Raw genomic sequence first — 14,774 nt, forward strand, 5'->3', positions numbered from 1 at the left:
GTGGAGCTTGCCCCATTCCTAATACACTTCTAAAAAAAATCCAGACCCCATCTCTTCTAAGAAACCTTTCCTGATCATCAATCAGAAGTAAACTCTTCCTTCTCTTAGTACCTATGCCACATATATGTCACCTGGCCTGTCATTAACTAGGCACGTGACACAAGGATCACATCTGATTAGACTTGGTATGCTGCAATGTAGCCAGTACAAGATATCTGACACATGACAAGGGTTCAATATTTGTTAAACAAATTAGTAAACCACTAGACTTTGAAAAAAGGTAATTTTCAAGCAGATAGTAAAAATAAAGGTGAAATTAGAACCTGGAAAGAATCACAGAAGAGGGTTCATTTTATTGGGTTGGCCAAAAAGTGCCTTCGGTTTTCAAGAAAAAATAAAAGACACATTTTTCATTTTCACCAAGAACTACATTGAACAACATATTTACCCTTTCTGTTCCACTACCTTCTGCATTTTTCAGGCAACTTCATAATTCCATCTTCCCAAAACTTTTTATCTTTTTGAGCAAAGAACTGTTCCAGGTGCCTTTCACAGTCTTCCAGGGAATTGAAATTTTTTCCATTAACAGAATTTTGTAAAGACAGAAATAAATAGAAATCCGAAGGTGCAATGTCTGGTGAATACGGTGGATGAATCAGAACTTCCCAGCCAAGCTGTAACAGTTTTTGCCTGATCATCAAAGAAACAGGCAGTCTTGCGTTATCCTGATGGAAGATGATGCGTTTTCTGTTGACTAATTCTGGATGCTTTTTGTCGAGTGCTGCTTTCAGTTGGTCTAACTGGCAACAGTACTTGTTGAAATTAATCGTTTGGTTTTCCCGAAGGAGCTCATAATAGAGGACTCCCTTCTAATCCCACCGAATACACAACATCACCTTCTTTGGATGAAGACCAGCCTTTGGTGTGGTTGGTGGTGGTTCATTTCACTTGCCCCACAATCTCTTCCATTCCACATTATTGTACAGTATCCACTCCTCACTGTCCGTCACCATTTGTTTTAAAAACGGAACGTTTTCATTACGTTTAAGTAGAGAATCCCATGCACAAATATGGTCAAGAAGGTTTTTTTCGCTAAACTTATGTGGAACCCAAACATCAAAGCGATTCACATAACCAAGCTGCTGCAAATGATTTTCAGCACTTGATTTGGCTATTTTAAGTATGTTGTCTATCTCCCGCGTAGGATAACGTTGACTGTTCTCAATTAATATCTCAATTTTATCGCTATCAACTCCAACTGGTCTACCCAACCATGGAGCATCGTTCAGCGAGAAATCTCCAGCACAAAACTTCGCAAACCACTTTTGACATGTTCGATCAGTCACAGCACCTTCTCCATACACTGCACAAATCTTTTTTTGCGTTTCGATTGTGTTTTTACCTTTCTTGAAATAATAAAGCATAATATACCAAAAATGTTGCTTTTCTTCCATTTCAATATTAAAATGGCTACACAAAAATTCACCAATTTTGATGTCATTTTTAAATGCACACTGAATATGACAGCTGTCACATACAATCTAACAAAATTGTTTCAAATGAAGTTAAAGACAACTAAGTGCTACCAGAGCCATCTTACAGAAAAAACTGAACGAACTTTTTGGCCAACCCAAGAATTAAACAATGTAATAGCAATGTAGCAACTTACTTTAAACATTCCAGCACACATATTCTGATATGCCTGGCTCATTGTGATCTCCCGGCTCAATGGGCGAACTGTAATTAGAAAGAAAATCATCCAAACTCTTTCCCTCTTCCTCTTGCATTACTGCAGGAGAAATCTAAATTTTAAAAAAACCTTCTTTCTACCTTGTTTACTAAATTAAAATTTCAAAGTTTGTTCCTACAGGCTAAATTTTATTTTATGGCCCAAATATACAAATAATAAAATATAGCAGAAAGTTTAAACAATAACTGTGTTCCCAAATAGTTGAAACCACAAGATTTTAGTATGAATTAATTGTAATTTCTTCTCAAGTCACAATACAGGGACTTCTTTTATAGGAAAGCCATGGATACAAGTCATTTAATGACCCACCCAAAGTGTTGAAATCTGAAGGGAACACAAAGCACTATTTTGTAACAATTGTAGCCTATCTGTACCCTCCCATGAGTGATTAACAGGGGAGTCTCTCTGAAACATTTCTTTCTCCTCATGGTCCTTGGGCAGTATGCTGAAGTGCTCTGTGATCATCCTTCTGTGCTGACTGTAACAGCACAACTCCAGATTTCCTTCCTTCCTGAACTGTCAGCCTTCTGTCAAAAGAGTATCAAAAGTCTCCTGCTGTCTTGTTCCTTAACCTATCTTATTCCATGTGGCTACTTCTTCTTGTCCTAAGGTCCTCTGACACATGAAATAGCAAAGCAGTAAAAGAAAAGCAAGAAAAGGAACCAAAAGGTTTGTACCAATATTGTGACTCAGTTTCTACCCTTATACCTTCTGAAGAGAAGATGGGTGAGAATTAAAATATAATGACTAATTCACCCATTAAAATGCACAGGTAGCTCACTCCAATGTTACTTATTTCTTAAGTTTAAAAATAATTCACAGTCTCATGCAGCTCAATATTAAAAAAAGAAACAACCCAATCAAAAAATGGGCAGAAGACCTAAATAGACATTTCTCCAAAGAAGACATACAGATGGCCAAGAGGCACATGGTAAGCTGCTCAACATCACTAATTATTAGAGAAATGCAAATCAAAACTACAATGAGGTATCACCTCACACCAGTTAGAATGTGCATCATCAGAAAATCTACAAACAACAAATGCTGGAGAGGGTGTGGAGAAAAGGGAACCCTCTTGCACTGTTGGTGGGAATGTAAATTGATACAGCCACTATGGAGAACAGTATGCAGGTTCCTTAAAAAACTAAAAATAGAATTACCATATGACCCAGCAATCCCACTACTGGGCATATACCCAGTGAAAACCATAATTCAAAAAGACATATGCACCCCAATGTTCACTGCAGCACTATTTACAATAGCCAGGTCACGGAAGCAACCTAAATGCCCATCGACAGATGAATGGATAAAGAAGATGTGGTACATATATTCAATGGACTACTACTCAGCCATAAAAAGGAACAAAACTGGGTCATTTGTAGAGAAGTGGATGGACCTAGAGACTGTCATACAGAGTGAAGTAAGTCAGAAAGAGAAAAACAAATATCATATATTAACACATATTTATGGAATCTAGAAAAATGGTACAGATGAACTGGTTTGCAAGGCAGAAACATAGACACAGATGTAGAGAACAAACATATGGACACCAAGGGGAGAAACGGGGTGGGTGGGGGTGGGTAAGATGAACTGGGAGATTGGGATTGACATATATACACCAATATGTATAAAATAGATAACTAATAAGGACCTGCTGCTGTATAAAAATAAATAAAATTCACAGCACCTTTCTTTTTTTTTTTTTACCTTTCTTCTTTTTTTTTGTTTTTTTACTACTACGGCCTTTCTGCTGCTCTTCCATTATCCTTTCCTCTGCCATCTGAGAGCCATCGGCACGACTTAATGTTGACATCAACCATGCATAAAGGAATTCAGAGAGATACCTTAATGGAAGGAAAATGTTAGTTAATGGCAGATGTCTAAATGAGATAGCTTGGTCAACGCAAGTACTAGTATTAATAAAGAGATATTTTTTATAATGCTTTAAAAGTTTTTTTCAAAAACAAAATTATTAGATAATTGACAGATTAGATCTTACAAGAAATGGGCATTACAAATGATTAACTTTCCCTTACTTGTTGCCACACAATACGGAAAATTTTGTTTAATTTCCTACAATGATATGAGTTTTACAACTTTTCTAAAGATTTCTGGTGGGGAGGGACAAATTAGTCGTATGGGATTAACAGATACAAACTACTATATATAAAGTAAGATAAGCAACAAGGATTTACTACACAGCACAGGGAATTATACTCATTATCTTGTAATAACCTATAATGGAACAGAATCTGCAAAAGTACTGAATCATTTTGCTGTACACCAGAAACTAACACGATATTGTAAATCAACTATACTTCAATTAAAAAGAGATTTCTTGATAATTATGTATATATATGTAAATCAAATGAATGGCCATTCAATTGTTTTTACTGTATCAATATAGGTCACATTTCTCCAAAACCTATTAAGTAAGTGTCTTATTTTGTTATTAATTACAAAAGGAAACAAATACAGAAAAAATTAAAAATTATAAACATGCTAGCATATAATTTACTTGAGTTTATTCAATAAGGAAATGTGATACAGATTATTCCACCAGATACTAAATTTTCATAAGTTTAAACTAACAAACAATACTTTCTCTTAAGCCAGAAAAGCAGTTTAAATCTAGGATATGAATATATATTCTTTAAATAAAATTAAGGACCACTACTACATTAATGAAAATCAAAGATTTATAAGAAATTTTATTATGATCAAGTTTGAGTGTATGACACCTATTCCCCCAATTTTTCAAACAGTTATAAGGCAGGTTATAATATTAAAACACATTTAAAAAAAACATAAAAAAGAACATTTTAAAGCAAAACAAGGGAATTCCCTGGCAGTCCAGTGGTTAGGACCTGGCGCATTCACTGCAGTGGCCCAGGTTCAATCCCTGGTCAGGGACTAAGATTCTGCAAGTCATGTGGCACGGGAAAAAAACAAAAACAAATGAAAAGATACACCTGGAATGACTTAGATACTGTATCTTAAAGCTAAACAGCACTACGCTTCCTGGCAGTTAAAGCAAACCAGTATATATATATATTTTAACGTATATAATTTCACAAGGAGAGAAAATCATTCCTGGCAATGAATTTAAGAAAAGCATTCAATATAGTATACTTTTATAGGATACAAATGAATTTTTTCCCCCATCACACTACAAAATGAGGGTTTGTAACCTCTCTTAACTCAATGAGAAGACGTTTTTTCTTCTTTTTTTTTCTGCCGTGCGGACCTTAGTTCCCTGACCAAGGATCGAAGGCATTGCCCCCTGCAATGGAAGCGCAGAGTCTTAACCACTGGACCACCAGGGAAGTCCTGAGAAGATTTCTATAGGGAACTAATGATACCTTTTAACTATCTAACCGAAGGACAGACGAGTAAAGGGGGTAGCTGGCACAATTCAGGACTTTCCTTTCAAATATCAGATATTTCAATGAGCTTTTATTAAAGTGCTTTATCAAAATTAATACACAATTATATCTAATTATATCTAAGGAGAGTTATAATTATATCTAATTATATCTAAGGAGAGTAAGTGTGCTAATACTCTATACCAATTCTGGCTCCTGTTTCAACAGCATAGTGTGAAGGGCTGCATCAACCTTCTCTGCCTATCACAACAAAACATCATAACATTAACTTTCTTTTTAACGTAATGAGAGAATTACAAAAACTCAGGACCAGCAGCAGTCTTACCAGGAAAGCAGTTAGAAATGCAAATGATTCGGTGGGTCCTACACTAGACCTAGTAAACCAGGAACTCTAGGAACAGAGCCCCAGCAAGTTGCTTTCCAAGTGATTATGATGCACGCTAAATTTAAGAATCACTGTTTTCTACTGATTTTAGAAGGGTCCACATGCTTTAGGAATCACATTCATGAAGAACAACAACAGTGTATATATACCTTGTGAAAATATTGGAGCCCAATCTGTAATTCTGAAACTAAAAAGCAGTTAAAACTAACATGAAAGTAGACCAGAAGGGTACTTACAAGCAGAACTAAAATTTCTTTTTTTAACAAGAGAAGAAATGAATCTGCTCAAGTATTCAGGTAAATTTCTAATGGAGTATTTATCTGAATATCATTTGCCAATCCATTGTGCAAAAAAACATATAAAAATTGTATCTTGAGAGATCAAGAGCACAAAAGCTTCCAGTTAGCTGCCTCAAACCACAATACTTGAGCATGTTCCCCTATAAAATGCCTCGTTTGAATAGGGGTGTCTAGTATGAATTAATAATAAAAAAATCCCAAGTAGCTATAACAACACCTGTTGGTAAGAGTTGTTATCTGTTTTTCATAACCAAGAATTACCTGTGAAGAGCCCTAGCAGCCATGACCACAAAACCATGTTAACAGTGTAGAAAATAATGACTTTCCTGCCTCCACCAGCAGTGACTCCAGGGAATATACAATATCTTAAATACCAATTTAAATATGAATTAAAAAGATGAACTAAGATCTAATTAGTTATATTAGGTATATCTTAGATATATTAAGATCTAATATATTAAACTTAGCTGTCTGTGATGGGCAATAATAGGTCATTACTATTTTAAAATTACCAAAACTAAATTACCATACTTTACTAGACTAAGAAAAAGATGCAAGATAACTGAATTCATTAGCTCTCAATTTTCTTATTTTATTTCTGTGACAGCTATTTCACGCCTAAAATATTCTCAAGCATCCTCTTACCAGGTTTATCTCATCTCCAACTGAAAGCAAAGAACTACTCTGCTGAAGATCACCTATTATCAACTTCTTCAAAGCTCCTGAGACAAATCCTCAGGGCCATAGTTTGCAAGTTATACTCCCAATGATAATCTTAGCCATAATTTCTTCTCAGAAGAAAGATCTGGTTCAAATTTTGAAACTTTAATTCAGTTAAGTACATTCCACAGCTAGTACATAGAATCACTGCAGTCAGTGCAAAATGTATGTTAATCTTTCTCTTTGGAAACCACAAAAGCTCATCACTTAATCTATTTACTTTGAAGCCACTTTTATTAGTGAATTTTAAATAAATATTACAATGGCTAGAAAAAATATATTTGTACATTGTTATGACACTTAAGATGTTTAAGATGATCTAGCTCTAATTTTTAACAGATATTTTTCAATTGTCCCACAACTAAATTTCAAATACAGTAAATAAAAAAGTACCTTAAAGTTACACTCTACTTTACAGATACTCTCTCAGATGTTACGTATCCCACCCACCACCAATTTTAACTCCAACTGCTCTCTTACCAATATATGTAATAGTACTCGTGCATGCTGTAGAGTTCCAATTCAAAGCCACTTAGAAGATACTGTATCATAATTCGAAGGTTATGGTAAAGGACCCAGGTACCTAAACAGGCCAAATGTTGCCTTTGGGGCTCCTGTTTCAACAGCATAGTGTGAAGGGCTGCATCAACCTTCTCTGCCTATCACAACAAAACATCATAACATTAACTTTCTTTTTAACGTAATGAGAGAATTACAAAAACATACAGCTAAAAATAGCACATGAGCAGAAAATGTAAATCTCACCACCTCAAGAATTCATACTTTCAAATGCACCTTCGGTTAGGTCTACATTCAAACTTCTCATTTCTCAAAGCATAACATTTATCTAAACATTTCCTAAATTAAAAAGATATCCATTTTATAGTACAAAAGTAAAAATAACTGACTTCATAACTCTAGTTATATTATTAATATGGTTCTGCTCACAAATTTACTTGAAGATTAATACATTTTTATTATAATGTAAACTTGCTCTAATTATAACTACAGCTCTACACATATTTTACAATTCATCCCGATTATCAAAAAAAATAAGATGTTTCAAGGTTTGGATTACTGTTTTGTTTTGTTCTGTAAACCCTTTCTTTGGCATACATAACTGTTACATTTTAAGTCAATTCACCATATTGAAAAATTAAATAGCCAAATTACTGTTCCAAAGAATTGTTTTTGAAAATCTGGTCAAGGTATATGAATTGCTTAATTTTGGAAGGGAGGGCAACTTGTTGGCTCTTACCTCATCCTGCAAGGTGGCAAATTCCTCAAGAATATGACCAAGCTTATCTCTCTGTCGAGCCCTGTTATGTCCATGGATCTGAATGAGACTACAGAATGGCTGCAATACACAAACAGTTTGTTAACCGTCAATATGAAATATGCTTATACTAAAGAAAATTAACATTCAAAAGTTAACAAGTTTTCAAAATCTTGTTTAAGGGAAAAAAATGTCTATAAGAATCATGCTATGCATACTTTTTACATAGGTGTTTCTTTTTAAGAAACAATACTGGAATTTATCAATAGCTAGAGGAATGGCTGTTTATGAAACTTGTTTTCATATGGCAAAAATATCTTCCTTCAATCTTTAGATATTTTCCCACAAATTAAAAAGGACAGTTTCTTTTTTGCTTATGTCAAGCCAAAAGTCAATGTTCAAGGCTGACACTTCTCTGCTGCTTTAAATATACCAGAATGCCTAATAATTAGATAATGGCTAATACCTACAAACCCTGACTAAGGTTCTTTATTCCTATTCTTACCTACACAGTATTCTCATATAAAATATTGTAACATTTCACGAATCAGACAACAGACAGAATCAGAAGTTTGTTCTGATTTAAGAAGTATGCATTTTAAGATTCTTTAAGGATAATAATGTTTTACATTTGCATACTTTGACAGATATTATCTCATTTAATTGATAAGTAGCTGATAAGAGGTATAGAGGCAGTATTAACGTTTCACTTTTTAAAGATTGAGAAGTTTACAGAAAAGTAAAGTGATCTGCCTAATAACAATAAAATGTTAGTAATAAAAATAAAATCTGGTCTTTTATTGGTTTTCCTTTCATCAAACCATGCTGCCTTTATATCTATACAGATTATATACATATATATATATATACACACACACACACACACACACATATATATATATTTAGTAACTGGAATTAGGCAAGAAAGAGCTGTCTATAAAGAGCTTGTAATTAAATAAGAATGATTTATAATTAATCACCTACAAGGTTTATGTTTTTCCAAATTATTTGAGATTTGAAAAAAGTTCATGCTCTCATCTAAAAGTGATAATTTTAATTTTACTATAATCCTGTTCTCATTAAGGCAGTACAAAGATAAGTGCCTGGGGATGTTACCCATATTCTTTGTTTATAAGGTCAAAAATAAATAAAGTTTTTGTGTCCATTTAAAAAAAAAAAGTGAACTCCTTTCTTCCCAGACGGAGGTCATAGCTTATTCTGTTTCTGTGGTCCCCAAAGGATACAGTGAAAGGGCATCAAAAGGTGCCCTCAGTATCTAACAACGTTCCAGGAAGACTACAGGTTATGAAGCTATCCACTTGAGTGTAAGAAGAGACAGAAATTTCCTACGAATTTCAGGGAAGATGAATAAGAAATGTCAGATGAAAAAATAGCACAAATTAATGCTACTGAAGATACTGCACACCACGATTTTTAAGTGTCCACCATAATGACCCAAATTGTAGTTCTTACCCGAACACAGTGAGTAACAAAGGAATCAATACAGTCCTTAGCCTGGTGATTATTATATAGGCAGCACCTGTAAGATAATATAATATTCTTGTTATTAAAATTAAACTATTTGGCCTACAAATAGAAGTGGTGATTATTGCAGGTGCTACCAACACATAGGGAAAGTGGAAAAATGAGAAAATGGAACCAAATACATTACTAAGTTGAAGACTGCTAACATTACAGTCTGGGAGGATCTGCTACCTGCCTGGCCCTGGAGGAAATACAGGGCTGAATAGTTGGAAAGATTTTTTTTTCTTTCCCTGAGGTGGGACTGACAGTAGCCTTTGCACCTAAGGAGATGGGAAAAAGTAAACACTTTTCCTGGTGCACTGAAAGGAGCTGACAACTTGCTACTCCTAAGTGTTTGCCATAACTGAGCAATGTGACCAGAACCTCAAACATAAACAGAGTCATGTTCATGCAACAGATAATGATAAAGCATGCAGCAGCCAGGAGAAAGAAACTGCAGGACACCTGGAACAGGTGGCAGCAAAACAGAAGTGGAAGGCCACTTACTTTGGGCTGGAAGGCCCAAAGTAAGAAAATTACTTAAGATGACAAAAATAAAGCCCTTAAAAAAAAGACTTTCTGGATCTGAAAATTAGGATTTTCAAATTAAAAAATTTAGTAGGTGAAAGATGCTCATAGTAGCCTTGAAGATCTAGGGAACAACTTTTTTACAACACAGCAGAAGTAAGAGATAAATGTCATGAGGAATACAGGGGGGGAAAATCTACAAGATAGAGTATATAAGGAGCTCTTTAAAAAAAAAAGAAAAAGAAACAGATGAAGGTGAGGCAATAATTAAATAAATAATAAAATAGGAAAAATGATCTGATTTGAAGACTTGAGGCTTTAATGACTGATTTCCAGATAGGAATAGTTGAAAATCACACATGAACATTCTGGTAAAACTCTTGAACTCCTAAAATAAAGAGAAACTCTACAGTCCTCCAGAAGAAAGTGTCAAGTCACGCACAAAGGAAAAAAAACATTGTAACATCTGTAACATTGGAATTTTTAAAACAGCAGGATAACATCAATAGGCTACCATGCAATGAACTTTCCTATATACACAGTCGATTCTTGGTATTTGTGATAGTTATGGTCTATAAACTTGCTGTGGACCCTGAATAGAGAATACTGAAACACTGCTGCTAGGGTAAAATACAGGGTTAGGTTCCTGCCAGCCTCTGGTCCCAGCATTTTAATCAACTGATCAATGTATAACCTTGGTTTACCTGTATTTCTTTTTAAAGACACTATACATAATGTACATTGTTAATTGATTAGCAATGAACTCAGGCCTGAGCAAACCTTATCTAACACACATATAATCTTTCTGTAAGGTACACCACAGCCTTCGTGTGCCAGGAACACTAGACAGCACATCACTACACTTGGAGGCCATTAAACTACAAAATCACCAACAAAAAGCACAAAAACAGGGGTATCTAATAGAGTTTACAGTATAAGGCACAAGAAGACAGAGTTGCCTTGTTTGACCTCAGCGTTGGGCGACTTGAATATTTTGCCACTCTGCACGTGTCCATGAATACAGCAGGAGCAGAGTGAATATTGGTTTGAGGGTTAACAAATACATTTTAGCAAGTAGGCAAATTAACAAATACAGAATCTGCAAGTAATGAGGATCAAACTGTAGTTAAATCTAAATGGATAATGATAAGTGTGACAATGTGGAATCTAAGTGTTAAAGATTGTTAAATAGAAAAGACAAAATGCAAATTAAGAGGATGTAGACCCTATTTCATATACGTCATATTGTCAAAAACTGAAGAGTCTGATAATGCCTAGACTATGGGGAAACTGGAATCCTTATACACTGTTGGCTGGCATACCAATTGGTTCGATTATTTTGGAAAGCAATTTGGCAAAACTAGTAAAGCTGAAGATGCACATGCCTATGATTGGCAATTAATTATATTTTAAAGTATATAGTCTATGTGCAAAAGGAGACATAATTCAAAGATGTTCACTACAGCACTGATTTCAACAGTGATAAATTAGAAACAAGGTAAATATCCAATTGTAGAGAAAAGCAAAATAAACTGCAGTACAGTTGAAGGACAGATTTTAACGAATAAAATAAATTTGCTGGATAAACTCGGTCAATTTCAAAACGCTAATGTTAAAGGAAAAAAAATCATGTGGCAAAAGGATGTATATATAGTGTGACAAAATTTATGCAAAGTTTAAAAACATAAAATAAACTGATATTATTTATGGACACATATATTTGGGTAAAGTATACAAGCATTCATAAAAGTGAAACACATAAACTGTAATGTAGTGGTTACCTCTAAGACTAAAGTTAGAGAAAAGGATGAGGTGAGAGGAGGATTTGAAATTATAGTCAGCAGTTCTCAAAATGTGCCCTAGGTTCACCTGGTGGTGATGGTAGGGGTGGCCCTTGAGATGCTTTTGGGGAGAACACAAGGTCAAAACTATTTTCATAATAACATTAAGATGTTATTTGCCTTTTGCTCTCATTCTCTCACAAGTGTACAGTTGGCTTTTCCAGAGGCTACATGGTGTGTAATATTACAATAGATTGAAAGTAGAAGCAGGTTAAAATAATCCAGCTATCTTCTACTAAAACAGACATGAAAGAGATCTGCAAAAAGGTAAAACAATTCCACTTTTCTTACTAATTTTTCTTAAAAAGTTATTTTCCATAAAAAATTTATGTTAATATGCAAGTTATGAATGTTATGTATGTATATTAACATGTAACAGATTTACTGTTTTTCAAAAAGAATAAATATTTTTAAAGTATTGTTTTAATTTCTAAAATAGTAGGTATCAATAAACAGGAACCATATAAACAAAAGCTATTTGGGTCTTTAATATCTTTTAAGAATGAATTCATTAAAATTAGCCCACTCCTTGAAACCTAAGCTCAGCCCTACTCTTGAGACCTTTCAGTTATTACTTACTGTCAGGAAGCTCCATCCCCTGATTTTGCATAGCTCACTCTCTGTTTATTTACATGTATCACCACTTCCAAGAGGCCTCCCATCTAAAAGAACCATCTTATCTTACCTTATCTTTCTATACATTACTATGACCTGACATTATATATTTGTCTACTGTTTAGTCTCTCTCACTGCAAGGCAAGCTCCTTGTCAGCAGGAGTATCTTTTCTCCAGAACCCAGAAAGGTATCTGGCAATAGTAGATACTAATTTATTATATTTATTAAATAACAGAATTAATAAAAATTATTAATTCATATTAACAATATATTTAGTATTTATAAAATTTTATCAATTTCCTTACCAGTAATGGAATTTATAAAAGCAAAATAAAAACTTTGCTTAAAATGGATGGCAGTACAGGTGTCTGTCAGTTCATACATCTGAATATATGATATATTTAATCACAGAAATTTAAAGCTAATTTATAATGATCTCTATTTGCAGATTACACGGTATTATGTATTGAAAACCCTAAGGATTCCACCAAAACTGTTAGAACTAATAAATGAATTCAGTAAAGTTGTAGGATACAAACTCAATATAAAAAACTGTCACACTGAACTACTAGAAAGAGAAACTAAGAAAACAATCCCATTTACAATAGCATCAAACAGAGTAAAATACCTAGGAATAAATTTAACCAAGGAGGTGAAAGATCTGTACACTGAAAATTGTATAAGACATTAATGAAAGACACTGAAGAAGATACAAATAAATGGAAAGATATTCCAGGCACACAGATTGGAAGAATTAATATTGTTAAAATGTCCATACTACTTAAAGTGATCTACAGATTCAGTGTAATCCATATCAAAATTCAAATAGCATTTTTCACATTTTGATGTGACAAAAGATTAGGGAAAAAAATAAATCTGCAATGCCTATCACAGATAAAGGATTAACCTCTCATAATATACAAAGAGTTACTACAAATTTTCTGAAAAAAGTAAACCACTTAATAAAAGTCAATGGGCACAGACGAATGGATGAAGAAGTTGTGGTACATATATACAATGGACTATTACTCAGCCATAAAAAGGAACGAAATTGAGTCATTTGTTGAGATGTGGATGGACCTAGAGACTGTCATACAGAGTGAAGTCAGAAGGAGAAAAACAAATATCGTATATTAACGCATGTATGTGGAACCTAGAAAAATGGTACAGATGAACCAGTTTGCAGGGCAGAAGTTGAGACACAGATGTAGAGAACAAACGTGTGGACACCAAAGGGGGAACCGCGGTGGGGTGGGGATGGTGGTGTGCTGAATTGGGTGATTGGGATTGACATGTATACACTGATGTGTATGAAATTGATGACTAATAAGAACCTGCAGTATAAAAAAAACAAAAAAACAACTAATACTAAACTTTCTTTGGGTTATTTGTATGGAAATATGTTAATATAAATGTTTCAGACATTACATGAAATTTCTAAAAATCTTACATGTTGTGGTATAATGTTATGTCATAATTCTAGTTATTACTTTAAAATGAATATCTCAGAAATAACTAAATTTCCTTGTCAATTGCATTATTATGAACTTTCATCAAATCTTTAACTGTGGTCATTTTTTTTTTTTGCGGTACGCGGGCCTCTCACTGTTGTGGCCTCTCCCGTTGCGGAGCACAGGCTCCGGACGCGCAGGCTCAGCGGCCATGGCTCATGGGCCCAGCCGCTCCGCGGCATGTGGGATCCTCCCAGACCAGGCCAGGAACCCATGTCCCCTGCATCGGCAGGTGGACTCTCAACCACTGCGCCACTAGGGAAGCCCTAACTGTGGTCATTTTTAAGTCTTTTGTCATTTACAGACAGTTCTGGGTGTACTCTGATGCTTTTGCAAAAATGTTCCTATAAAAGGGTTTCATCTTCAAGGAATTCATGGAAAAGACTCTGACAAGTACAGGTTTCTGGTAACTGACTATACTGCTGAACAGAATGAATACGCATTTTCAGAACCCTAATGGAAAACTGATGAATTCACAAAAGTGCTAATAGAAGATCAAGATGAAAAAAAAAATTAATTACATGGGACTGAGTGAACTGATGAGGATGATTATAATTTTTTGACTTTGTTTGAATTAAAAAAAAAAAATCCCACAAGGACTCAGAGGCCAAAAATACACAAATCAATTTTCACTGCAAAGTAAAGGAGCTGTTACAGTGGAGGATTACTGGACTGAATGTCAATATTATGACATAGTATGAGTGTGTTTCGTGTTTGGTAATTGCAATCATTGTTGCTTTTGTTGTGGTCATCCATTTGCAATGCTTGGTGTCAGTTTATCTCTTGTAAAAATAAAATACAGTGTGTGTGTGTGTGTGGAAAAAAAAAATCCTACAGGAGTAGGAGAGGGGAAAGTCAAGGGAAAGGGAAACAAGTTGCATCTTGAAATACTTGAAGTGGTAGTTTATCAAGCAAAGGGAAGAGGTCTTCCATTTATA

General features: G+C 34.5%; 1 protein-coding gene across 4 annotated transcripts in view; it reads right to left on the bottom strand.

Annotated features, from left to right (window-relative positions):
• The window catches only part of NAA35 (N-alpha-acetyltransferase 35, NatC auxiliary subunit), an 86,593-nt gene that overhangs the window by 5,695 nt on the left and 66,124 nt on the right, over positions 1–14,774 (bottom strand). For all 4 annotated transcript variants that reach the window (XM_049710900.1, XM_033411426.2, XM_033411427.2 and 1 more), the window contains 5 exons: positions 9,290–9,356; positions 7,799–7,897; positions 7,021–7,199; positions 3,458–3,594; positions 1,670–1,737 (listed from right to left, as the gene is read on the bottom strand). In XM_049710900.1, the coding sequence (XP_049566857.1) occupies positions 1,670–1,737; positions 3,458–3,594; positions 7,021–7,199; positions 7,799–7,897; positions 9,290–9,356 (550 nt within the window). The remainder of the gene's footprint in view (positions 1–1,669; positions 1,738–3,457; positions 3,595–7,020; positions 7,200–7,798; positions 7,898–9,289; positions 9,357–14,774) is intronic.

The sequence above is a fragment of the Orcinus orca genome, chromosome 6 (assembly GCF_937001465.1).
Source record: "Orcinus orca chromosome 6, mOrcOrc1.1, whole genome shotgun sequence".
Classification (NCBI taxonomy): domain Eukaryota; kingdom Metazoa; phylum Chordata; class Mammalia; order Artiodactyla; family Delphinidae; genus Orcinus; species Orcinus orca.